This window comes from Chrysemys picta, chromosome 3 (assembly GCF_011386835.1).
Source record: "Chrysemys picta bellii isolate R12L10 chromosome 3, ASM1138683v2, whole genome shotgun sequence".
Classification (NCBI taxonomy): domain Eukaryota; kingdom Metazoa; phylum Chordata; order Testudines; family Emydidae; genus Chrysemys; species Chrysemys picta.
The window spans coordinates 104,712,151-104,739,986 of NC_088793.1; the positions used below are offsets into that span (position 1 = coordinate 104,712,151).

The 27,836-nt window shown below is 39.5% G+C and overlaps 1 protein-coding gene across 5 annotated transcripts in view; it reads right to left on the reverse strand.

Moving 5' to 3' along the window:
• Nucleotides 1-27,836, reverse strand: part of MAP3K5 (mitogen-activated protein kinase kinase kinase 5) — a 160,078-nt gene that overhangs the window by 50,355 nt on the left and 81,887 nt on the right. For all 5 annotated transcript variants that reach the window (XR_010599700.1, XM_024113118.3, XM_042848192.2 and 2 more), the window contains 6 exons: nt 27,658-27,764; nt 22,780-22,950; nt 17,724-17,836; nt 11,701-11,860; nt 10,521-10,674; nt 5,277-5,384 (listed from right to left, as the gene is read on the reverse strand). Coding sequence is in view for 4 of the 5 variants with exons in the window: in XM_024113118.3 (XP_023968886.1) it covers nt 5,277-5,384; nt 10,521-10,674; nt 11,701-11,860; nt 17,724-17,836; nt 22,780-22,950; nt 27,658-27,764 (813 nt within the window). In the remaining variant the exon portion in view is untranslated. The remainder of the gene's footprint in view (nt 1-5,276; nt 5,385-10,520; nt 10,675-11,700; nt 11,861-17,723; nt 17,837-22,779; nt 22,951-27,657; nt 27,765-27,836) is intronic.

Sequence of the window (27,836 nt, forward strand, 5' to 3'; positions counted from 1 at the left end):
GTCTTCACTACGGGGGGGGGGGGGGGGCGGTCGATTTAAGATACGCAAATTCAACCTATCGCAGCCGACTTACCCCGCTGTAGGGACGGCGGCAAAATCGACCTCTGCAGCTTCCCGTCGACGGCGCTTACTCCCATCTCCGCTGGTGGAGTAAGAGCGTCGATTCGGGGATCGATTGTCGCGTCCCTATGGGACGCGATTAATCGATCCCCGAGAGGTCAATTTCTACCCGCAGATTCAGGTGGGTAGTGTAGACCTAGCCTTAGACTGGAAGGTCATGTGCAACTGATTATCCACTACAAAACCCAAATCTTTTTCAGAGGCACTGCTTCCCAGGATAAGAGTCCCCCACCCCGCACATTAGTATAGCGTACATTCTTTGTTCCTAGATGTATACATTTACATTTGGCCTTATTAATACACATATTATTTGCTGGAGCTCAGCTTACCAAGTCATCGAGATCACTCTGTATCAGTGACCTCTCCTTTTCATTATTTGCCACTCCCCCAGTCTGTGTCATCTGAAAACTTTATTAGTGATGATTTTATGTTTTCTTCCAAGTCATTAATAAAAAGGGCCAACAACCGATCCCTGTGGGACCCCACCGGAAACACACCCGTTCAGTGATGATTCCCCATTTACCATTACGTTTTGAGACCTAGCAGTTGGCCAGATTAAATCCACTGAATGTGTGCCATGCTAATTTTAGATTGTTCTAGTTTTCTAAATTAGCCTTTGCCGTTTAATATTGCACCCCTCCCAGGCTAGTTCGCAAAGAGCCAACATGGGCATTTTCTTTGCCTACAGGAGGGAACAGAGCAAAGGGATGGGGATTCTTGCCACAGTAGGTCTCCTGGCTCCCCTATATGAGGAAAGAGCACCACCTTAACCTCTGCTATCCCTATCCCCCAGCAATAGTGGGGAGTATCTCAGCAACCTCAGCTGCCCCTCTCCCCACATCCACCTCCCAATTTCCCCTGAATGCCTTCCAGCTATGGGTCCTCACCCCATTTTTACCCATGAACACTCCAAAATAAACATTTAGGAAGGGTGAAGGGATTAAAAAAGCATGAGAATCCCAAGTCATATGTTATAGCTTTATAGTTTATGAAAGAGTAATCTCTCGCAGATTCATACATTTACTACATCATTTTATTAGGCTGCTGAATTACAGAAAAGCTGTGTTGCTCATGATTCTGCCAACTTCTAAACAACCTGAGTAAACATATCAGGGTGCTATCCAACTCCAGCATCTGTTCTTCGGTTAGTACAAAAATCACAAATTGGTTTCGGAAGCCCACATGAAACCAAGGCAGCTTGGCTACTGCATTTCCTACTGACAAATAGGTTTTAGAGAAGTGCCATAGTCCTATCAGAAAACAAATTGCTGCATTCAGGGAACTACAGTGGAATGGTATATGTGCTTATAGCAGAAACAAAGCAGATCCACCAACTGACTTTTATAAGAACTTTTCCATTAATTTGTTTAAGTTTCACAAGTTTCATCGTTTAATTAAAACTGAGTTAAGTAGAAAAATACTCATTGGAAAATGGCTGTGGAAAAGGAAGAGGGCAATTTATTTATACTAGGCCAGATTGTGAGACCCTTTCTTGTTATGTAGTCATCAGTCGCAAATTGAGAAGTTGAGTTTCATTTCACATTTAAAGCAAATATTAAACCTCTTATGTCTGAAAAATAAACAATACACTCCTTAAACTTACACACTTATTATTTGAGTACAGAATGAATTTTCTGAGAATTTACCAGTAAATCTATTAACTCATGACTTAAAAAATTAATTAAAGCCTGGGTCCTTTAAGAAATTGAGCATGTGTTAGTCTTCCTTGTCCCAAATAATATCAATAATGGAATCACACAGATTCTTCAAATTTCTCATATATAGGGAAAAACCTTTAAAAATCAGTTTCATTTTTATCTGTGGCCAAAACACTACACACTGTTCCTTAATAATAATCTATTGGTTATTATGATGTCACTATAGGGTAGAGTTAAGGTTGTTTGTGCACCCTACTTGTACATTTCCATTCCTAACATGACTGAATTTCTTTTAAATATAGCCTTCATTCTGAATTTCCTGGGTTTGTAATGCTTAGTCATGGGAAAATTACAACATCCTTGCAATGTTATTTATCTTTAAGTTGCTGATGCATACTCTCAGTCTTCAAAAAGAAGAACAGGAGTACTTGTGGCACCTTAGAGACTAACAAATTTATTAGAGCATAAGCTTTCGTGGACTACAGCCCACTTCTTCGGATGCATACTCTGAAACATCTCAGTCTTCACTTATCTTAGAGTTTTGTCTTGAAATATTTATAGGCAGTTCCACTGACTGCAGTGAATCTAATTAATTGCTCACTGATGGGAGTAAGGAGCCCATATTTTGATCTATAATGACATGAATTAATATTCTGACAGATTTCAGAGGAGTAGCCGTGTTAGTCTGTATCAGCAAAAACTACGAGGAGTCCTTGTGGCAACTTAGAGACTAACAAATTTATTTGGGCATAAGCTTTCGTGAGCTAGAACCCATTTCATCAGGTGCATGGAGTGGAAAATACAATAGGCAGATATAAATATACAGAACATGAAAAGATAGGAGTTGTCTTACCGGATGGGGGGGTCAGTGCTAACGAGGCCAATTCAATTAGGGTGGATGTGGCCCATTTCCAATAGTTGACAGGAAGGGGTGAATATCAACAGATGGAAAATTACTTTTTGTAGTGCTAAGAGGCCAATTCAATCAAGGTAGATGTGACCCATTCCCAACAGTTGATAGGAAGGTACAAGTAACAACAGAGGGAAAATTAAATTTTTGTAGTGACCCAGCCACTCCCAGTCTTTATTCAGGCCTAATTTGATGGTGTCAAGTTTGCAAATTAATTCCAGTTCTGCAGTTTCTCGTTGAAGTCTGTTTTTGAAGGTTTTTTTTGAAGAATTGCCACTTTTAAGTCTGTTATTCAACCAGGCAGGTTGAAGTGCTCTCCTACTGGTTTTTTAATGGTACAATTCTTGATGTCTGATTTGTGTCCATTTATTCATTTGCGCAGAGACGGTCTGGTTTGTCCAATGGACATGGCAGAGGGGCTTTGCTGGTACATTATGGCATACATCACATTGGTAGATGTGCAGGTGAACAAGCCCCTGATGGTGTGGCTGATGTGGTTAGGTCCTATGATGGTGTCCCTTGAATAAATATGCGGACAGAGTTGGCAACGTGGTTTGTTGCAGGGATTGATTCCTGGGATAGTGTTTCTGTTGCGTGGTGTGTAGTTGCTGGTGAGTATTTGCTTCAGGTTGACACAAAAGCTTATGAGCAAATAAATTTGTTAGTCTCTAAGGTGCCACAAGGACTCCTCGTTGTTTTCATTCTGACAGAGTACAGGAGGGGAGAGAGAGAGACTGAGGTTCATGAAAGTTTAGAAAGATATCTAGAGAAATAAAGGAATGTTGACCAAATAGCTATGAAGAAATTTTGTCCAGTAATGAATGGTGCATGTTCAGTTATTAATACACTACAGAATATTTGAGCAAGGATGAGGGGATTTGGAAAGTTCAGAATAATAATCATGCTTTATATTTATGGTATGAGAGATAAGCCACCAAACACAGAAGTGGATTGTTTGGGAGTGAATTATTAAAAATCATGCATTTATGGGTAGTGAGATAATTCCAAATATGAAATACCCTATAGTACTCTTCCAGAGCAGATGTTCTATGGTATCAGGGTTTCCTCTGCAGCACCAACATATGGCATTATTTACTATGTGTGGCAAATATATTTTGGTTTGTGTCCAGCAGCTAAGGCAATGTATTTATGTATGTTTGTTTGATAGTCTGAGACCATCATGAATGATTCTGATCAAAGCTGACCACATATAAACAGGAATTCATTGATCTGGACACAGTTTAGACTGAATTTCAATTTGTCTTCCAAATGTCCTATTACTGCCATTACCTACATGCTTTTCCCCACGGTCCATTTTCCCCAAGAAAAAGCCCAAGTGCTATTGCTCATTGTGTTCCACATACATTGTACAAAGAAGGAGGAATAGAAATAGAAAATAGCGAAAAAGGTGCATGTCAGAAATATTTCTATTGTAAGTGTAAAAGGCACATGACAGACTGATTCCAGGAAACAATTCCCCTCAACCGTTCCCTGCAACTGAAGAAAAGTCATCAGAAAAGAAATAATAATGACTGTTCTGGTTCTTGGGAGCTGAGAAACCATCTGTAACATTATTCTGGTTCCACATCTCCCTGAACCCACTCATTCCCTATGCCTTCTTCTTCTCTCCCCTCTTCCACATCTCCCAGGCTCCTTTCTTTCTTCCTGCTTCCAAAACTTTCAGGCTGCCCCAACCCACACCACTCTACTGTTTCCTTCCAAGTATCCCTGGATGCAGTAATTCCTCCATCTACACCTCACTTCAAAGCGGTCTCCAAAGCTCCTTCAGACTCACTCTCCTTCCAAATATCCCAAATATCAGCTTCCAAGTTTCCATATCTTTAAGCGTGTTTTCTCAGCTTCTCAGTCTCCTAAACATCTATTTTCTTTGATCAATTTCCTCTAAGTTCCTGACTTCCTGCACAACTATTCAAAACAATGATCTTTATTTCCTCTGCCATCATATTTACAGTGTCTACACCAGGCTACAATATAAACCAGTGAGTGCTAGCTAGGGGCATTTTTGATACTCTTAGTGCATTACTGAGGGTCCAGTACTCACAGATGACACAGGTAAGCCATCCTGGTGAAACGGTCTCATTTAAAAGAACCCATATTTCAAAAGTTCTAATTCTTTTAAGCACATTTCAAAACTATAACATGGATTTGGGTAACACCAGAGGGAAAAAACAGAGGAAAGTTTCATTTAGAAATAGATTTATATTACAATGTTACTGGTGTGTTGTACATATATTTTAAAAGCCAAACTTTCAGTAATGTGCTACTGAATCTTTGTGCACTATACACTTAAATCAAGCCTTCTGAAATGAGATTATAAATTTAACATTTTTTTAAATCATAAAAGATATAATGGAAAAATACTTAACCATGAAACACTGTCTGCAAAATAAGCAATGCCCAACATTATATGTAAATAAAGATATTTCTTATATACCACAAATAAGTTTTGTGTAGTCAACTGTAAGAAGTCTTTAGTTACAGGATTTATGTCATTTACACGATTCAGAGACCATAAGGTACAATTCATTATTTACATTTCTCATCCTAAAACAAGTGCAGTGGTTTACCTTGTCATCAGGTAGGACGTGCCAGATAGATATGGTCTTCTCCTCCGCCTCGCTATTGATGGACAGATATGAAGGCTGGTAAATTTTTGTTGGTTCTAATATTAAAACCTTGGTGGGGGGAAGGAATTAAAACTCATTAAAGGGTTTATGAAATGTAAAAAGCATTGTGATCAACTGAAAACATGTCTAAAGTCCTAACACATTAGGAATCACTAGGGGAAAAGATAAAACTTTAAAATGATCACACTAGCCTACAGTCTGAAATTCTAGTTTACATTTAGTTTTTCTATAATACGCCTTTTTCCACTACAGACATGATCACATGGTACTCCTGATTCAACAAAGTTCTGAGTACCTTCATTGCCTACTGCCAGGTGTTGAGCAACCTCTATAACATGGTAGGTTTTTGGACCCAGTGCAGGAAGTTTGAGGATCATAGAATCATAGAATATCAGGGTTGGAAGGGACCTCAGGAGATCATCCAGTCCAACCTCCCGCTCGAAGCAGGACCAATCCCCAACTAAATCATCCCAGCCAGGACTTTGTCAAGCCTGACCTTAAAAACCTCTAAGGACGGAGATTCCACCACCTCCCTAGGTAACCCATTCCAGTGCTTCACCACCCTCTTAGTGATTTTTTCCCCCTAATATCCAACCTAAACCTCCCACACTGCAACTTAAGACCATTACTCCTTGTTCTGTCATCTGCCACCACTGAGAACTGCCGAGCTCCATCCTCTTTGGAACCCCCCTTCAAGTAGTTGGAAGCAGCTATCAAATCCTCCTGATTCTTCTCTTCTGCAGACTAAACAATTCCAGTTCCCTCAGCCTCTTCTCATAAGTCATGTGCTCCAGCCCCCTAATAATGTTTGTTGCCATCCGCTGGACTCTCCAATTTTTCCACATCCTCTTGTAGTGTGGGGCCCAAAACTGGACACAGTACTCCAGATGAGGCCTCACTAATGTCAAATAGAGGGGAATGATCACGTCCCTCGATCTGCTGGCAATGCACCTACTTATACAGCCCGAAATGCCGTTTGCCTTCTTGGAAACAAGGGCACACTGTCGACTCATATCCAGCTTCTCGTCCATCGTAACCCCTAGGTCCTTTTCTGCAGAACTGCCTAGCCATTCGGTCCCTAGTCTGTAGCAGTGCATGGCATTGGTCAGCTTGTGCCTTTGTTTGCAGTTTGGGTTGGGAAAGGAGCAGTTGGAAAGCTCATCAGAGAGAAAGCAGAAAGTTCTTCACTCTGGAGCTAGACTGAATTGCTTTTAAGTCAGACCATTGTGAGCAGTAACTATAGAACTGGACAGGAGGGAATGGTTCCATTGGAGCTAACAGCATCCCAGGGGCCACATGCTGACAACAACAGATTGCAGAACAATTCTTGGGATATGAGAGAGCAAAATTTGGAAGATTAATCCAGAGGAGATGGAATTCAGTACAGCAAGATTTGATCTAACCTAGGTCACCTAGTATACTGTTGTGCTATACTACATCAAAAATGCTTAGACAAAAGTAGCTGACGGCCCATCTTTAGGGCCCTACCAAATTCACAGCCATGAAATACACATCTGAGACCATGAAATCTGGTCTACCCCATGAAACCTCCTTAAAGGTTTTTAAGGTCCAGTTTGACAACGCCCTGGCTGGGATGATTTAGTTGGGGTTGGTCCTGCTTTGAGTAGGGGGTTGGACTACATGACCTCCTGAGGTCTCTTTGAACCCTAATCTTCTATGATTCTATTAAATCTGGTCTTTTGAATACTTTTACCCTATACTATACAGATTTCATGGAGACCAGCGTTTCTCAAAATGGGGATCCAGACCCAAAAGAGGGTTGTGGGGGTGTCGCAAGGTTATTGTAGGAGGGTCACAGTATTGCCACCCTTACTTCTGTGCTGCCTTCAGAGCCAGATGGCCGGACAGCAGCGGCTGCTGGCCAGGCACCCAGCTCTGAAAGCAGCACCCCACCAGCAGCAGCGCAAAAGTCAGGGTGGCAATACCGTACCTTGCTACCCTTACATCTGCTGCTGCCTTCAGAGTTGGTCAGGACCCCTACAGTTACAACACTGTGAAATTTCAGATTTAAATATCTGAAATCATGAAATTTACTTTTTTTAAAATCCTATGACCATGTAATTGACCAAAATGGACCATGAATTTGATAGGGCCCTACCCATCTTACTTCAGACCCTTAAAGGAAAAAGTCAGCACAGTTTAGCATTTTTAGACATTTGGTAAAGACTGATATTATTGTCTTTTTATAGTATTTTATATTTAAATCTGATTTCCAGAAAAAAAACTCCAAAAGCCTTTAAGTCTATATTTACTGCATGTAAGGTTTTCTGTTTCAGTCTGTAAATGTTTGTATTTAATTGGGGAAAAGGTTACTGCACTTCCATTTATTCTGAATTGATATTATAAAATATTTCCCCCAAAAAACTGTCAAAATATGTCAAGATATTTATTTAAATAGAAAGGAAATCAAGTTAGAGAACAGCATAAATTAATTCTTGTACCTAAAACACCTGCCTCCAAACCCCCTTCCCACATACTTTAAAATCAGCATTTATCAATGTATTGTGTTTTTTGCAAGTGATTTCTATGCTTTACTTTTAAAGAAGAATTTTTAAACTGCTTTTGTAAATAAATACTAAACTTATTGATTTCCAAAATTTGTAAGCTGTGTCTGCAACAAAGTGATATCGCAGGGCTCTGTGTGATTAGACTGGAGAAGCAGAGATAAAAGCCACTACCTTCAGCTCAACATTCACAAACTCTGGGGCAGAGCTATAGAAGGTCAGGGTCAGATTAACCCTCTCATGTCCAGGTCTTGGAGACCATTAAGAATTCTCTTAGTTGCTTAAATTTTTTTTAAAACCACCCAAATAGAAATTATTGGAAATTCCCAATGGTTCAAGATCTACACTCCATATACTTCTATAGGTGTCAATAGTAGTTGGTGGCACTCCACAGCTGCCAGCTAACTAGCAGGGGCCAGAGCAACTAGGACCAGCTCCTGGTCTGCTCCCAGACTAACTGTTGCTAGGCAACCAATGAACCCAGATGGAGCAGACAGAGTGGTCACAACCCCTGACTGGCTGCTGGTTTAGCAGCTCTGCTTATAAGCTTAGCCCCCACAGCACATCAGTGGCTGCTCAACGCCTCCACCTGCCCTTGTTCCAGTCCCTGCCTGATCCAGCCCCTGTTCCCCTCCAGCTTCTGATTTCTGGCTTCGATTCCCTGGCTCTGCCTCTGGCTTATGACTCTCGTTGACCCTCCAGCTCTCACATTTGGCTTCTGTCTCTCCGGCACTGACCCTCGGCTCATCCTTGGACTCTGACCACCCTATACCCAGCTCTAACCAATAGGCTGAACTCTCATTCCAACCACTAGGCCTTACCACCCACAGATGAGTTGGCTATGTGACAAGAATAGCTCAGGGCCAGATTTTAAAGGTATGTCGACGCCTACAGATGGAAGTTAGGTGCTTTTGAAAATCCCACTAGGCACCTGTCTGCATCTTTAGGCACCTGAATACCTATAAAAAACTGGCCTTCAGCATCTCAGAATTGGGCCTTAAGTTTGTAAAGAAATGCGTGCAGCAGAATTTTAGTATCTGTATTTTTCTACACATGTAACATTCTTGTAAAGTGTGTCATGTCTTCCTCCAGTGTCTAGTCAGAGGATAACAGCTTTCTGCAGCTGCCAGTTGTGGAGTTAGTTTGTATGTTCAATTGGTAGAAGCTGGTGCATTGGTACTGAAGTTCCTAGATCCAGACCCTATTGGCAATCTGCGCTGAAGATTGTTACACAGAAGCAGTTACAAATGAGTTTCAATTTTTTTTTTATAAATACCATTTATTTATAAACCTTTGACAAAAAATTCTATAGTGCCTTTCCATTTCTCCTCTTTTGTTGCCCTTTCTCCAGAGTATGCAATGCACAATCTGTTTTGCTTGTACATGTACATTTTTCAGACTGTAAGTGAGAAGAGGCCTGTTACTGGGTGACAATAGTATAGTCACATGAACAAGTATGGGTACAGCATTTCACCTTTGGCTGCATTGTGTTATTGACCAGATCTTCTCAATTTTAATTTAAAGAAAATAAGAGTGTTTGGCGGAGACAGTTCTGGAAGGCAGATCCTGTTTTCAATGTTTCATTATGTCATGTGATAAGAAAGAATAAGAAAGGGATGTGGTTTCCCCTGGGTGTCCGTTATGAAGCCAAGAGTAATTTGCATATTTTCTTGCTTTAACTCACTCAAACCTGGCCATGTCACAACCCTTCCTTGCAGAAAAAAGACAGAGCAGGATTCCCTGCAGAGCCTGCCATTGTCACTACTTGCTGTCTGGAGCAGTTGTTCTTGAGCATTACAAAGTGCAGTTTTCCCTGGGATTGATTGTACCACCTACACATTGTGTCCAATCCCCAGCTGCATGCAGAGCTGTACAAAACAGACAATTTGCACTTCTCAGGAATTTGGGTAACAACATTGGTTGCCATTTAAAAATAATAAAAGAGCAGTATTTGCCAAAAGCGACCACATCAAAGTTTCTAAAATACAAGTTTTCCTCGATACATAGCATACAGGAAACAGTGGTAGTGAGGATCTTTTTATTGCATATATCCTGCATCCTCTAGCTGGGCATAAAGTAGCTATTCAGTATAAAGCAATTGAGCAATATATTACTAGCAGGGTTCATAATTATTTTTCTAGGAAATAACTGAATGCATGTAATGTAGCGTGGTTGTGGATTACTGTCTAATACTATAAACAGTATGGTACTGACTGTCTAGGCTCACTTATGGTCCCTAAAACAGTGCACAAGTGGACATCATTAAGTGAAATAAACTGTGAGTCAGATATGCTAAGCCTAACAACGTGTTGCTAACAACTGATAAGACAGAGAAAGAAAAACTCCTTTCCTCAATGTGTAATTTAATTAATCTGTTGTCGTTTGGCACTGATTGGAACATTATAGATAGCCTAAATTATAAAATTCTACATTGGCTTTTCCCTTGCTGATTTCCTATAAAACAGACCAAGCAACCCCATTGTCACAGAATTTAATCAACAAAAACCACTGCGCTACGCAGATCAAATATATTTCTTCTGGGAGCATGGTTTATTGCCTGAAAAGTTCTGAACAAGTGATATTTTTATTAACAATGCTATGTGACAAAAAGGAAATGAATACAATTAGAAGTGAGACAGTTAATAAAAAGCACACTTACTGGAAATCTAACTACAGACACATCTGTCTTTGTGGCTTCAACTAGGAAGTCCATCCAAAAGTCCACAAGTTCCTGTTTGGCAACATGTTGTTCTGGATTCAATTTCTTAAAATGCTGATATATCAAAATAGTTTCTACAATAGACTTGAGGTACCTACAAACGGCAAAGCACATACAGGCAGTAAATTTAATACAGTTTGCAAATAATCATTTTTGTATCTTTAATCAGACTTTAAAAATTCAACATCAAGATGCCAAGACAGCCAGGTGCAGTACCTCCTTCTGTCTGCACCTGGGCAGCTATGCTGGGTGGTGCGGTGGGGATTAGAATGTGCTGCATAGCTCCACCCCTTCCCCACTCTTGGGACAGGCTTGAACTAGCAGTGTGCTAGCCCTAAGTAGTCACTGTGCTCTCTGAGCTAACGGACCATAACGTGTCTGGGCCCTGAACAAGGACATAAAGGGAAGGAAGATGAAAAGGTGAACCTTACCTCCCTCTGTTCATTTGTACAGGGTCAAGACACCACTTAACTAAATGTGTTAGTAACCACAGAAAGGATTTCTCTGAGATAAATTTGAGTACAATCTTACTGTTCTGACACCCTGATAATTCCAGAAATTAGTCATTAAGGGAGTCGGGGGGGGGGGGGGGGGGGAAATCAGCTGTAGGAAGAAGTCTCTCCAGGGAGTTGGAAGCATTATTAGATCTTGCAGCTGTCTCAACTCTTGAAATTCCTTGATTTAATTTGCATTACGTACGTATTTCTCCCCTCTAACAATAAGATTTAAATTCTCTGAACATCCATTCTTGACCAGCTCCTGTTTGCCTTTACAATTTGAATGTTGTTGACCTATTTTATACCAAGTGGTTTTAAATATGTGAAGGAAAACAAAACAAATTACACATTGACCTGATCTTACACTCGGAAAGGCACAATCATCAGTTTTTAAAATGTTATATTCCCTTCTTGATACATGCACACTGTTTTCAGAGGAAAAGATACCTCCAAGTATCATTTGAGTCTTTTTTTTAATTATTAAAAGTAGTAAGTATGAAGGTTGCTTAAAGATCACAACAGTTGAAATACAATGCTATGTGTGACAAGTTCAAGTAGCGACATTAACAGCTTTTTTAACATACAGAGGTGTTCAAAATATCATATCATATACATTCCCTTACCATGCCGGTGTCTTTAGCTTAAATAGCTTTTCTGAAGCCTGGATCACTCTTAGGTGGTCATTGGCCAGGACACTGGCGCCCAAGAAAAATCCGACTTCCCAATAACTCTGCAGCTTCTCCAAATTCCCCTTTTTACCAAGCAGGCTACTGATCTTTACCCCTGTAGTGATAAGAATACAATTTAATGGTAAGGTGGTTTTGCAGGCCAATATAGAGGTTAACAATTCTCTGATTTGTAACTTTTTCACTCTTCAAATTACTGTATGTCAAGGAATACAAATACATAAAATGAAGCTCTAAACATTATGTAGGTTTCCATTTTGGGATAGCAAATTGATAATGAAGGGCATTAACAGAAAAACAATAAAACAAACTACTCTCTCCCCCCTTCCCCCCACACCCGAAACATACCCACAGAGACCAAACTCCTTTGAACACTAAAGGAAAATTACTAAACAGTAAGGCTACACTCTGATAAAAAATATCTGTAAAACAAATAAATCATTAAAAGGAGCTTTATTAAAAGCAATTTAGACTTTCCACTGTGATTATTCTGATGGAAATTACATGTACCATATTGTTTTTAAACCCTTCAAAGCTTCATGAGTACTAAAGGTACCTCTTTTTCCCTTCCTATCGGCCCTTCAGGAAAGGAACATCAGGACATCACTGTAGGGACAAAGCCACAGCTGGATTGTCTATGTCCCTGCATGGACCTCATCTGTAAAGGTAAATTTGGGGCCTTAAAATACATAATGTAACTTTAAAAACTTAACAGGTGCTAAAAACTGCACCTATTATGTTTTTTTGAGTTACAGGCCTCAAGTTTAAAGCCCCAAACTTACCTTTATAGACAAGGTCCCATGCAGGGTGCAGAGATGATCCAGTGGGGTTCTTCCTGCAGTGAGCATCTTTTGTTTGGCAGTGAGTCCTACCCCAAGAAAAGACATCCATTAGTATTTATGTGCCCCCTTCTGCAAACACTAGAGATTGTGGGAGAGCCTTGGGTTTACCTGGACCTATTAACTCATGCAAAAACTGCAAATTGCCTTGTACACACACACACAGCCCCATCCCAAAGAGCTTACAATACGACAAATTCTTGATTTCATCCTGTGGGTCTAACTCAGTATTCATTGTGCAAGAAAACTGATTAAAATGGGACATTTTCTTGTATGGAATATCTAAACAGGCCCTATATTAGCTCCACATGGGTCCCAGGCCCCAAACTATGGACTGTCCCAGCAGCACAGAAAAGGGAAAAAATGATCTCCTTCAAGGTCCTCCAATTTATCTATGTTTAGGACATGCTGAAAGCTTATGAATGTACTCACACTTTTGCCTCAGTCAAACTAGAATAATGTGCTCTCTTTTAGTGATGCTCTTAAATATGGCAGTGTAATATTGATATGTATTTTCTGTAAACAAAAAAATTAATAATGAAGGATAATTGCATTCCTGTGAATTTCAGTCTCAGGGCCATTATCTATTTCCATCATTTCTCTTATATGCACAGCAGGGATTATTTTGATTTCATCATCTTTACTCAAGTGCATGTTCTTTTACACTTACTAAACTTTTAAACTCAAGACAATGTTTTCTTTATGTGAAGGACAAGCTTACCAATGTGTGTACAAAAGGCATATTTTCCACAGTTCATTGTTAAAAAGATATTAGCTTTAAAAAATAATCAGCAAAAATGTAGAGCCTATTAATGCCATGTCAGAAATTATATTTATAATATCAGGAATTTGTTTGCAGCTTGTATGGAAAATAAGATATTTATCATAAGCAGTTTTTGTCTGTGATTCTATATGCATAAGAAAAAGAAGGCAGTGTTCTCATTAATAAAATGAACTGCTTTGCAAGATCAAAGATGGCTAAATAATTTGCAACAGCTGCATCATCTGAGTATGCAAATCACATAACTTGCAGAGAATCATTATCAGCATCCTTGCAAAGCCCATTTTTGTGTTTTAGTCTCAAAAAAGTCTTTAAATTTTGTGTTTCAAAGCAGTTAAAAAACTACAAATCAGAATATAGCAAGTGTGAAAGAGACTCACAAAAATTCTCCATAAGACCATTTCATCATTAACACTTATTCTTCCACAATTATAGACTGAAAACTTTAGAAAGCAACTTTCTGACCTAATATAGATTGGGAAAAAAGCAGTTCTGGTCACTGCAGCTTTTTGAGCGACTAAAACTAACTGGGAATGTAATCAGATCCCCAAGTTGTGAATTCTGGTAATAGAAAACACACCATCAAAATAGCAGATATAATTTTGCTATATCCTGCAGTTGCTTCCCCCAAACTACCATTATCATCTCAGTCTCATCTGAACTGATTCTCAATAAACTTGCTCTCATGTATGCCCCAATCTCTCCCAGACAGTGAAACAGACATTCTTTGGGCTATACAGGCTGCAGACATAAATTTGGGTGTGATCAGCATATAGAAAGCACTTCAATGCATCTCGTGACTAACTCTCCTAATGGTCTCATATATGCATAAAAAGGTTGACAGCAAAGACCATCCACATGAACGCCACAAGCCAGATGATTGCCCCCTCCAGCCTGGGCAATCAGCTGGTTTGCAGTTCTGGAGGGTCAAGGGTGGGGGCTTGGGGAAGGGGTGGAGTGGACGGGCTGAGGGTTGAGCCCCCTGCCCCCAGCAAAGTCAGTGCCTGTGTTTGCAAGAACAGCATGAGGAGCAGCCGGACAAGCCATCCTCTTCCACTCTCTGACTCCACCACCTCAACCAAGCTTCATACTCAGCAGTGATGACTGTAGTATTAAATTGTTTCTTTAAAATTGTTTAAAACTTATACCTGTATTAAATTGCTTGTTTAAAATGTATATAATGCCTTTTGTCTGGCAAAAAAAAATTTCCCTGGAACCTAATCCCCCCTATTTACATTAATTTGTATGGGGAAATTGGATTCACTTAACATCGTTTCACTTAAAGTCGCATTTTCAGGAACATAACTACAACGTTAAGTGAGGAGTTTCTATACATTTAAAAACAAAGCACTATAATCCTACCAAAACAAGATACTCCACTGTTCACACCTCTCCCACTGGGGAGAGGATGAGGGAACAAACATGCATGACAGATGTTAGTCACATTGCTTAATGTGCTACTGGAAGGTGCCCAGATACTACAGTGATGAGGATAGTGTTTTAACCCATATAAAACAGAATAAAAGAGAAGACATTGTTATCTGTGGAAGATGATGTGTCACAGCATTTTCAATAATCTTAATGACACACAGAAGAATAGACACAGGTGGGTAACAGGAAAGACTGCAGGAACCAAAGTTTTTAAGCAGAGGCTGAACAAATGCTTTCTTAAAAGTGATGAACACCTTGCCCTCTTCAAAGAAGATGTTGACAAACTCCACCAGCAGATAGTGTAGTTCTTCCCTATTGATCTTCACCAACCATGAGCATGAAGGATCCAAAGTCAGGGTATCCTATGAAATTCTCCAAACACAGTCAGTGAGCGACACTGGCCAAAACTTAAGAAGAGAGGGCCTAGCATTTGTGCCTTTGAGATATTGCCCTAACTCCCTGGAATGCAGGCAGTTTGGTCCAAAACCAATTGATTAGAGTGGAAATGTCTGTGCATCAAGAAATGGCCTTGTAATAGGAGAGACTCAAATAAATCACTCGGTAAACGTAGCTCATATTAACCAGGCTGCCCACAACCCAAAACAGAGTTGAGTGAAAATCTGCAGTATTTTTTCTTTGCCTCCCACACAGTCATGGACATAAGAACTCAGACTTCAGAGTAGGAGGTGATGGCATTGTATCAATGCTATGGATAAAAAAATCCAACCCAAAATCTAATCCAGAGTATGGAGAGCCATGAGTTGAGACAACCACATGTGATAATCTAATAGTGGCTCTCACTGTCACAGGAGGGCAAAATGCCTGAAGCAACTAAACAGCTGGGGTATCCCTAAACAGCGCACCACACCAAATCAATACCTCAAATCCCCACATGCCACAAAACAACCCAAGATCTACATCATCATTCCTACAGCAACAGCCATCCCCCTCTATTCTTCACCCTCCAAAATGTCATCATCTTAAAAATACATCAGCATAATATCCCTATACAGTATGCAGTGTTATTCTAGCCGTCTTAGTCCCAAGATAGTAGAGAGACAAGATGAGTGAGGTAATATCTTTTGAAAATATCTTTAAAATATAGAAGATAACAGATACTACCTCACCCACCTTGTCTCTATAATATCCCTGTCCCCACTCTTCCCTTCTCTAAAATACTTTTGTTGCCGATACTGAGCTGGGAGGTGGGGTTGTCTCTCTTAAAAAGAGCACTCTTCTACCTGTACAAGTTAGTCTCTGTATGAAGAACAGCAGAGTATGTCTGGCCAAGGCCACTAGAGATGGCTGAAAAATGGAATTTCTCTCTAATGGGAAGTTCCAAAACATTTTTTTTTTTAATTTCATCTCAAATTGAGATGAAAAGTCAAAATATCTTCGAATTTTTTGTTAAATATTCTAAAATATTTCTTTTCAATAAGGACAAAACACTTCATTTTCACTTTGTTTTGACTTTTACATTATAATTTTAACAGAAAAGTCCAGTGAATTCAAAAACAAAACAATTTGATCTTGTTGAAATTAAATATTTCAACAATGTCCCATCAACATTTGGACAATATATTCAAAATGTTTGAATTTTGTCAAATCAGCATTTTTTCCGATGGAAAAATATTCCACTGACAGATTTTTGAACAGCTCTAATTAAGAGTAACCTCCACTTGAAACTAAGGGAGGCTTTTTAAATAGGAAAATAGCAATTATGCAGGTTGGCACTTTCTTGTGACAGTGGAATTAACTCTGAAAAGTACCATCAGAGATGCAATGACCAAAAGTGAGTAGGTTCATGGGTTTATGTTGCATATATAAGAAATCCCCACCATCTGATGCCTAGCTGGAATACTGATTCACTACAGCAATATTCAGCAACATTCTGTGGAGAAAAAAATAGCCCTAGTAACAAAAATGGCATTTTCGCATGTGTCTTAGGAAGTACAAATGGAAAAAAAAGTTTTATAACAGATTGTATAACAGATGTATAAACATCCTTTTCTCTATGCATGAATTTCACTGGCACTTTAAATGCATGTATAAAATGTAATGCCATATTATGTGAAACAATTTTATATTTATATATGTTTTAGAAATTAATTTAGAACAATTTAATGGCCTCCATCATATCAAATGTCACTTTCTACCAACCTTATTATCTAGAATGATGTGTCAAGAGTGTTCCATTAATATGGATTTGAAAGTGAGTCCCTGGCCACATGTCCCAATAGGATGTTTATATTATCCAGATCCTGATAAAGTAGCTCTGATTAAACAGATTGACAAAGAAGACTGTCACCTACAGAGACTATATTGTAATATATATGCAAGTACTATTGGCTAGCCTTGACTTTGCATATCTCCTTAGATCTTACAAGATCATAGCATAAGGCAACAAAGTGGTATATACAACTAAACCAATGCACAAAAGGCAAATAGAAATTGAATCTCTTCTCTCCCATCCTACCCCGCTGGAAGTCAAAGGCATATTTTCCCCATTGCTAGGATGGCTTTCAGTTCATTGTCCCCACTGTCCTGTATCACAGTGATTTACCTCGAACACCGGTAGTAACATGCTCCTTCAGGGACTAGCAAATTAATTCCTAGGTCAACTGCAAAGTGAGCAGGTTATGAGGCCACTATACCCTCTGCTACCCAAGCAGGAAGAGATAGGGCCCAGAGAACTGAACCAGGTCTCCACCAGAGCACTAAACTCAGGATCACCAGGAAGGCTCGATGCCAAACCTTTTTAATGAGAAAGGCAGTTGAAGTCTTCAATTACTCACTATCAAAGTACTCTGAATACATCCATTAGATTGTTTCCCCTATAATAGTGGGGGGGTGGGGTGGGGAGAGATCATGGATTTGATTTGCCTGTGAATCAGCAAGCTATTAATTACCAACTTTCCGTAGCTCAAAAGAAGTATCAAACTGGTGTCCAGCTGCCAGTAGGAGTACTGCATAATTAATTCCCGATTGCAATGTTGGCTCCGACTCAAACGCCTTCTTGAACCTAGAAAAAACAAACACACAAGTTTACTTTCTAAATAATGCAATCTAACAAGGAGATAATTATAGGGTTAGGTACTGTAAGTGCTTAGCTTCCGTTTGCACAATTAGAACCATCCATGCAAGTAAAAATATTATACTGTTCTCCACTCATGCTTCCTGCTTATTTTTAGGAGTACAACATTTATATATCCTTCTCCCATTTCTCTCTCACACACACACACACTCACTCACTCCCCTCACCCCCCCAAAAAACCTCATTAAGACTAGTATTTAAAATGCAAAAGCTGTTGAATTTTGCCTGTTGAACTTGCTGCTTGATTTACAGAGAGCAGTCTAGAACTCTAATGAGATCAGCAAACAGACCCTGAAAGTCAAGATGAGTGATGAAGACTTAATTTGCTCTTTACTTTGATCATCTGTCTTTACTTCTGCTCTGTGAGACTGAATGAAATGAGGAAGGAAATGTACGCTAGCAAAACATTTATTTATAGTAAAATACAAAAAAATCCTCCCACCAGCCCCAAACTCATTAACTAGAATGAATAGCTTGGTTGGCATAATCACACTCAGGCCTTTTTCTTACTTTGCTTAGTGCTACAGCTGCTTTGAGGTTTGGAATCCTTATTTCTCTACTGATCTTTTGTGCTACCTTCATCATGCAATGGACAGGAAAAGAGAAAAAAAACTGATGAAATAATTAGAAGAAAAGGGGAACAACATTGTTGTTGTTGTTGTCCCAAATATATAGAAGCCTGTTTGTAACTACAACTCTGGATTTCTAAACAGTATTTCATTTCTTCTACACAACACTGTCTAAATATGCCCAAGTTTGACCTGTATACCCTTCGTTCTTAAAAATGAAAATAGCTGCTATGCATCTGTTTAAAATGTAGAGACACCCACACAATAAACGGGATAAAAGCACACAGACAAAGGAAATGTAAATTAACCTAAGCAGAGAATCTATACAGGTGCACCCACCATCCAGAACCTAATGATTAGAAAAGGACAAGACAAGAGAAGCAAGGGAAGATCTTGTTCAGACCAAATCAGCAGAGCAGCTACTTTAAAAAAAAAAATGCATTTAGTACTTGTTGTAGGAGTTGGCGTAAAAGTCCTGAAAACTGAAGTCTTCTATTTATATACAAGAAAGACATAGCACAGGCAGCGAAAATATCACTACACTTCTTTGTTAATATGTTTGAACCCTGGCCTACCCTGAGAGATCAATTCGGAGGATGACTGAGTTTACTTCTGTAACTGCACTGTCATTCTTTGTCCTTTCTCTGTTAAGTGTGCCAATTAGTGTCAGCTGTGGTGGCGGCTTTTGTAAAGTGCATAAGGAAAGTGAATGAGGCAACCAGACACTAGCTCCTTTTACAAAGTCCTCACCCAGTCTCTCTTTTAGTTCTGGCAATTCTGTGGGCATCATTGATGTCATATGTACCGACGTCTCTGCCTGTTAGACCTCCAAGCCCTGTTCTACCCACAGAGTGGTATCAATATAACTAAAGGTGTAGTTTTATACTGTTTAGTTATAATCTGTATAATCTTTGTGTGGGGACACACTTACATGGGTTTAAACCTGACTCAGGGCTGGCTCCAGGCACCAGCTTACCAAGCAGGTGCTTGGGGCGGCCACTTCGCAGAGGGGCGGCACGTCCAGCTGTTTGGCGGCAATTCGGCGGACGGTCCTTCACTCCTGCTTGGAGCGAAGGACCTCCCGCGGAACTGCCGCTGCAGATCGCAATTTTTTTTTTTTTTTTGGCTGCTTGGGGCGGCCAAAACCCTGGAGCCAGCCCTGACCTGACTTATAGCAATGGAGCATGAATTAGTAAATTTACAGATGCAAGCTAAACTGAAATAACCTTTTTTGAACAGATATGGTTCAAACACAAAAGTTGCACCAGTTTAACTAAGCTGATTTAAGTTAAATGTGTACAACTGCTGTGTGTATGCAAGCTTTAAATATCGCTGGTTGTGCCCAAACAGAATTGTGAGCACAAAGTTGCACCCCCACTTATTTTCATCTGCAAACTTTAGGTGCAAAGCAGGAGGTCAGGTTTTAAAAATCTGTATCTAAAGTTATGACACCACATCAAGTGAGGCAATTACAAATGCCACAAAGATAACGAAAGCTAACATTTAGGAAAATGTTATAGCACTGACATTGAATTAGAGAGGTAAAAGAGCAAGGATTTGGATAGAAAAGACTAATTTATTGGCGGATCTGATTTACAATATCAGTAATGCAGTAGTCTGACAAAAAAAGTGTCAGTTAATTAACCTGTTATCGCTATTCTCATATTTATAGGAAAGGTTTATGTCCTTCCATCTTTTATGTTAGGAAAGGGTACTTCCTTCCCTCTTTACTTCTCTGGAATAGGCCAAACATTTTTCACACTGCTAGCTGGTTGTAAAAATGATTCTTCGGCTTTTAGCTAGAGGAAATGTGATTATCAACACACACACACACACGCAGAGCTTTTCACACAAGCATCCAGCACAATATGATTTCATTTTTTCCTCCCACAGAGAGAACAACAAAATTCTGGTTTATAAGTCATAATATACATAATGTTATAGCTACAGTAACAGTGGCATCTCTAATGAAATCACTATGTACAAGTCTGCCTATTCTTTCCTGGATGTATCATCAGCATTTCTACTACTGTGTATTAGAGAACAGACCCTCCTGAGCTACTGAACCAAAGAGTGAGACAGTGTTTAATATTCTTTTATGCACAGGCAGGTAATTAGCTTCACCACTGACTTGCTTTGTGAACTTGGAGAAACCACTTGACTTCTATGTCCCAGTTCCCCTGTAAAATGGGGATAATAATGCTTACTTCAACATAATTAAGCACTTTAAGATGCCTGGAATTAAAAAGCTCCTTAAGCGTTAAATATTATGATTAATTAAAAACAGTTTGAACCTATTGGCTGCTCTTAGGTTAGTTATGTTTGAGCCTCTCTCACTGCTTCTCTTTTCATAGCTATGAATGAACAAGGAAAAAGCAAATAATTTAACAATAAACTCAACATTATTTATACTACTTCACCCATCATATTGCCAAGTTTTATACTCAAGTCTATCATTTTATCTACCTTAACATCACCTCACAAAAAAAAAGGTGGGGGGCATTTAAATGACAATCTCGAAAAATCTCATAATGGTCATGGCTCAGAGGAATTAGTGAATGATACTTTTTTTAAAAAAATCAAAAGTTATGAGCTGTATTCTTACTTTCCAATGTCATTTAAAGATTCAGTAGTAGTCACATATCTGTAATGTATTAGAGGTGTTTAAAAACTGAGATTGTTTAAACATACTTCTATCATGAACTGCCCCCTGCACTAAAAGTTTACAGAAAATATAGAAAAAAGAAATTTGCTGTTAAATTCTCAACTGCACTTACACACACACACACACACACACGAAGACTGGAAGCTGGTGGTTATAGGACCACAACTAGAATCTGATATAAAGAACATGCACAAGCTAAGCACACAGTGTGTACATTTACAAATTAATTGAAAGGAAAGAAGCCCATGATGGCAATAATCTACAATTGAGGCTGATACCTCAGTGTGCTCCTCTCAGCAACTAAAAGCTCAACAGACAAAATAAGGGAGACAGAGCAATGATCTAGTCTCATTTAGTGAGAGCTCTCAGTATGTTCAGTATGGTATTAAACTACAAAACCAGAGAAAAACTCAGTGCCTGTCCCCAACTTAGTCAGACAGTACAGTCCAGGCACACAACACACAGGACAATCAGTAGTATTTCTTTCTATTTAGTGTAGTGTAGGCATACTACACTGATGGTGTAACCGTTTTGTTGTCATGAAAATAGGATAGCCATGCTAGTCACAAGCAGGGAAGTCACAAATAAGTTGAGTGGTTCACCCCAGCCAAGTGTCGATATTATGTTACACCACACCACATCACACCAACACACATTCTATCAGTTATGTATCATAAAATAAACACTCTTGAATTGAGAGTTTTTAATTATTTTGAGACCATTTTTGCTCTCTCTCCACTGGGACAACTAGATTCCTCTAGTATCATGAGTCCAAATTTATAGACCTCTGAAGGCAGGGCCGGCTCCAGACACCAGCGTAGCAAGCAGGTGCCTGGAGCAGCCAAGGGGAAGGGGCGGCACATCCGGGTCTTCGGTGGCAATTCGGCAGTGTGTCCCTCGATCCCTCTTGGAGGGAAGGACCTGCCGCAGAAGTGCCACCGAAGAAGAAAGCGGCGTGGTGGACCTACCGCCGAAGTGCCGCCAATCACGATCACTTTTTTTTTTTCCCCCGGCCGCTCGGGGCGGCAAAAACCCTGGAGCCAGCCCTGTCTGAAGGAGAAGAATATTAGAACTAATACTTTTAATACACCTTTAAAAGTGACCTAAGGTAGCTTGTCTATACATAAATACCATCACAGTCTGATATTTCAGGACATTCCTGGGGTAGATTCAAATATTGTTCATCCCATTGGAAAGCAAAGAAATTCATCTTTTCCAGCGGTAGAAAGCTCCCACTTCTAAACCTACACAGAGTCACTGATTATCAGCTCTCAAACCTGTCACTGGTCCAGGACTAACTATCGCCTATCCTGGGCTTCAGATTACAGCAATTTAGGGGGGAAATTCCACATCTTGGGGGAAAAAGAAAGGAAAATTCCTAAGGTGAGGGATATTTGAAGCTACTCAGCGGTAAAGAATGTTATAATAAGTTCCTGGAGATGGATTTATGGATAGAGGACTCACTCACCCCGATGAATTAACTATGCTCATGTGATAGAATAAGAGCTTTAACATGGTCATTTTAGAATTGTAAATGATTGGGGTTAGTGCTGGAATACCTTCTTTGTGAAAAATTAAGCCTTAAGTAAGATTTGTTTTTTTTAATCCAAAGAGAGACAAAGAGCAAGAACACTTACCAGGATGTCCCATTGTCTCTGCTTTCTATGTCTGTAAAGCCAGAGTCCAAAAACATATCTTTGTAGATTCGTCCCACCAGGCAGTACATATCTGAAGCTACCTGAGTTTCATGTTGTACCAGGGGTATCATAATTTCTAAAGCTTTCTGTCTATCTCCGGGTAGATTTCGCCTATTAAAAAAATACACAGATGAATATTTCCACTTAAAACCACTAGAGTAGTAGGGAAGAACTTCCCAAGATTTTCTTACACTGCATTGATAGGCACATACATTTTTGGCTGGCGAAACACATCTCTCAGAACCAGGCTATGGACCTTTTTCCCCTTTAGGGAGGGCCACTTTTTTGTATCATTTTATAAACTCTCTCCAACAGCATACCACTTTGATCCAACTATTATTTTATGAGAAAAAACAAAAACAAAAAACAAAAAAACAGCTGCAGTTCTCAGATTGCATGATAAGAAACACTAAGCAAGTGCACGCTCTTTAATGTATTAGGAGGGAAACAATTATTTTTGATTTGTATTGTAAGGTCTCTTGTCCCCCTCTATCTTTCGGGCATAAAATGAATACCCAAAACACATCAAATTCCCAGGAAAATAAAAATAAAAGGACTATGGGATAATATAACTCACAAGAAAAATATTTCCTATGAGTACATACATACTGTGAGCATTAGATACTTCCTGATGACTCATGGTTTGGATACTAATCTTCACTATCAAAGTTTTAAAATTTGTTTAAATATGACTTAATTCTGCAATGAAATAGCAAAATGGTTCATTTCTCAGCACAGAATATTCTCAGTCTTCTTTGGTTTTGCCCATTTGTTTGTTTTTTGGAGAACTGTGTAGATGTCTAGGTTTACATGGTCCAGCCTCAGTGCAGGGAGCTGGACATGACAACCTTTTGAGGTCCCCTCCAGCCCTACATTTCTATGATTCTATGATGCTTCCATTAAAGTCAACTGGCAAAAATCCCATAGGCTTCAATGCGAGCAGGACTGGGACCATCATAAAACAGAACAGGAGTACTTGTGGCACCTTAGAGATTAAGGTGCCACAAGTACTCCTGTTCTTTTTGCGGATACAGGCTAACACGGCTGCTACTCTGAAACCCATCATAAAACGAACTCTACTTAAATGGAGATGTAATAAGGGAATATTCTTGCCTTTGTGAATTGTATCCTGACTTTGAATCTGCATGGTTGGGATTTGCATCAAACATAAGAGATCAATAGAGGGAAGCAGATCATATTTTCAGCTATGTCACAGGTTAATTTTCAACTACAAATGCAACTGAGTCCGAAGAAAAGCATGTGCAGATCAGAACAGTTAGATTGCTTCAGCAGTCTGTTAACTAAAGAATCATGCAATTATTTTTAAGGCCTTCACCACTAGGATGGGAGTTTTGCTCAAGTAAGAAATTAGGCCCACAAAGAACACCAAGAAAGAAAAAAGGATTGTGGACTTTCAAGTACAACGGGTCAGGTTCATGCAAGCCACATCACTCCTAAGTTTTGCCTTAATATCTAGATAAGGACTTATTGCAAGTGACCTTCAAAATATTATTCTCACATCGGAGAGATATTTCTTAAAAGCCACATATATCACAGAGCTCTGTTTTCTCAATGTTAGAAGTTTAGAGACTAAGAACTTTAGGCTTGTGAACAGAACTTAAAAAAATGGATTGGGTTAGTTCAAAACTAACAAGTTTCTCTCCCTTTAAGCTAATCACTTGAACTCTGTATTTTTAGGATTTTTTTTTTAAACCAAAGCAGGTGTTGAATGGCTTCTCAAAACTGCATCAGCTAAATCTGCAAAAACAAAACAAATATAAAAATACATCAACAATCATTTCACACAAGCTCCCTTTCTATAGCAGCTGTGCAAACTCCTGATAAGGTGAGCTAGCCAAAAAGCACATTGTCCCTGCAATGCAAACCACTGACTTGAAGCAACCGTCAAGCTGCTTAGTATAGGATTTGGCACTGGACACCAAATCTGCTTCCTCTATGGTACTCACAAGAGCTCATGAAATGTGGCTGAAAAAGAAAGCTACACCGCAGGATATGTTTAAATTAAATGGAACTAAGTGATCTCTAAGTGTTCGAAGAAGAAAAAAATATCTGCAAAACAATGAACTGCGTTTCAGCAGACACTATATACAACTTTCTGGAGCACATAAGTACAGTCGGCTATACACCACTGTGCACTCAGCCAACCTATACAATTGTATCAACCTGGTAAGAAAGCAAATAAATAAACTCTGATCTGTGCACAGAAACTACACAGATTCTCCACCTCCCAACCACCCCTATTCCAAATTTCAGCCCACCTGTCTCCCCCTTCATTTGGGTCAGCCAGAGTGGTTACACTGCCATAGCTCTATGGCTGTTGTAAACTCCATAAGTGGTTCCAGGATGGAAGAGTGGTTGGTTTCCCTTTTTGTTGTTTTGTGCAGACTCTCCCATCTCTGCTTACTGCTGATGAGCAGTTGGAGGCTCCTGTCTCTGACTGATGGTTTTGGGCAGTCTATGTCTGCATTGCTGTTTTGACCTGTCAGCAGCAGGACTTGACCAATTGTTCAGAGCATTCCTCATCCCATCTTCTCATGATCACCACTGGTGTGAAGAGAAAGGGGGATGTGTTTGGCCACTTCATCACTTTTGGCTGAGCTCCATTATATAACTGTTCATTCTCAGAGAGGCAACTGGGCTGGATAACCCCTCTAGATTTCTCAGTTGCTGGCTATTAGTCTGACCTGGTTGACTGCCTATAACTTGGACTTCATAGGACAATGAGCAAAATCAACAAAGCATGAGAATATTTTGTGATGAGAAATGAACCATTTTATGTTTTCATTGCTCTCCTCAGACAGAGGTCTCCACTGTGTTTTTCCTTTGGTTCTTTCTTCCACTATCCACACCCTCCTAAAAACTTGTTTCTGACTGATTCTGACCAGGAGCTGCTCTACTCCTTCTTAATAGCGACCAACACTTAACACCTCATTTCTAGACTAGACGTGAAGGACGCTGTTTCTTCCACAGTCAACATCATTGCTACTTGCACAAATATTAAGTAACACTTCCAGAAATCTCACAGTCACCACTCAGACTAGGCTTACAAGAGGAAACACCTCATAACATGAATCTCCCTAAAGGGAGAACGTTAACACTGAGCATGAGCAGAACCCTCCTCACTGACTTAAGCACACACCATAAAGCGTGACCATATTCATGGCTACCGCTGATTCCAGTTGAATTTACAATCTGGAGAAAGAAAAAAGGTGAAATTATATCTGAACACTTTTCTAGCTACTGTTCAAAAAGCCTATATGTCAGATACCTTCTAAGGCTCCATCCTGCAATCAGAACTGCAAAGGTAGATCCTAACATCTGTGAGGAGTCCCATTATAGTCAATGGAGCGTGCATGGCCATAAGGGTCTGCCTGAGAGGATTATATTCCAGGTGTTGAGCAAAATTTCCAAAAGCACCTAAGTGACTTAGGAGCCTAAGTATCACATTCAAAAGTGTCTTAGATGCTTTTGAAAATGTTACCTGTAGGGTCTAAATTACTATTATTTATGAAGCACCATAGGTGTCCATAGTGCTTCATGCAGAAAAATTTTAAAGTGGCAGGTACATGCCACCAAAGAGTATGCTGAGGTTCTTTAGTTATCTGCAAAGTACTGTGCATATGTATGGCATGCTATAACTAACATACAGGGCATAGTATATATGCTTGCTGTATGATAGCTAAAAAGGGCCTGGATCTTTTCTTCAGGCTAAATAATACTAGACAGCATTCATTTCCTACAAAAATAATTGTCCCTAATTTTTCAGCTTGTCACCTATAATATCTTCTCACAATTATTTTAATAGATGGACAGTTCTGAATCTCTTTGATGGGGGAATACATGGTGTTCAAAGCTTGTTGCTTTTCTCTGATAATAAAGGCTGATCTTAGCCTTTATTGTTATGAGATTTTCTATATTTCGTGTGAGATATTCAAAAAAAATGCTCATAGTTGGCCTAACTCTGTTCTCATGGAAGTCAATGGTACGACTCCCACTGACCTGAATGACAGCAGAGCAAGGGAGCAGAGTGCCTTGCTGAGCTCTTTTGAAAATCCCATTTTAATGTCTTGTTCAGTGGCCAGTATTTTTCTGGACTGTCATGCAAAAAATCTTAGTTTCCTGTTTAACCCGTAAAAGCCATATATAGCACAGCAGATGGCACATTATCTATGTACTAGCAAACAGTGCGAGGGAGATGAAAAGAAATTTTTAAAAATGAACTAAATCTTCTGTCTGATGTTTTGCTTTGCTTAAGGTGACAGGAGGGTTTACTTTTTGCACCCCATTAGCATTACTTATCCTTCTGTCCCCTGACATGGGAATAGATAATATTTAGACATGAGGCTGTCTAAACCAGTGGGATTGCTACCATGTTGTACCTCCAGCACCCTGACAAAATTATGCTGCTTATTAATTTGAGTGCATTTTATGGAACATTTACTTGGCCTTTGTCCCACCTCATATTTTCTGTTTGTACAAAATCAGGTGTGGAAAGCAAAGTTAAATGCTGATTTACACACATAGTAAGACAAACTGAACTCCCACCCTGAAGGAGGAAGAATGAAGAAGGGTGAAATGGAATTTGAGGGCACAGAAGGGGAAGGACATTTAGTTGAAAATGAAATTCAGAGAGTCCTGAAAATGGTTCAGTGCAATATATGGGACTAAGATCTGTGTGAGAAGATTCCAGAAGGGGGTCTTGCAATGGGATCACCATGCCCTGTGGAGAGTTTGAAGTAAAACAATAAATCAGATTATTATTTCAGATTTCTCACAGAGGAGAAAAATTATTCTTACCTGTTTAGTGCAAATGCATAATGAAACTTCACATGGTGATGGGAGGCCAAGTCAAAGGTAGGCAGCTTTTCTAAAGTTTCCACCAATTTCACAATGGAATCATAATCCTTCCAAGAGAAGGGGAGAATAATGAAGTTGTAAGTGCTTGCTGCCAGAAATGTCTATATAAACTCTGCTTA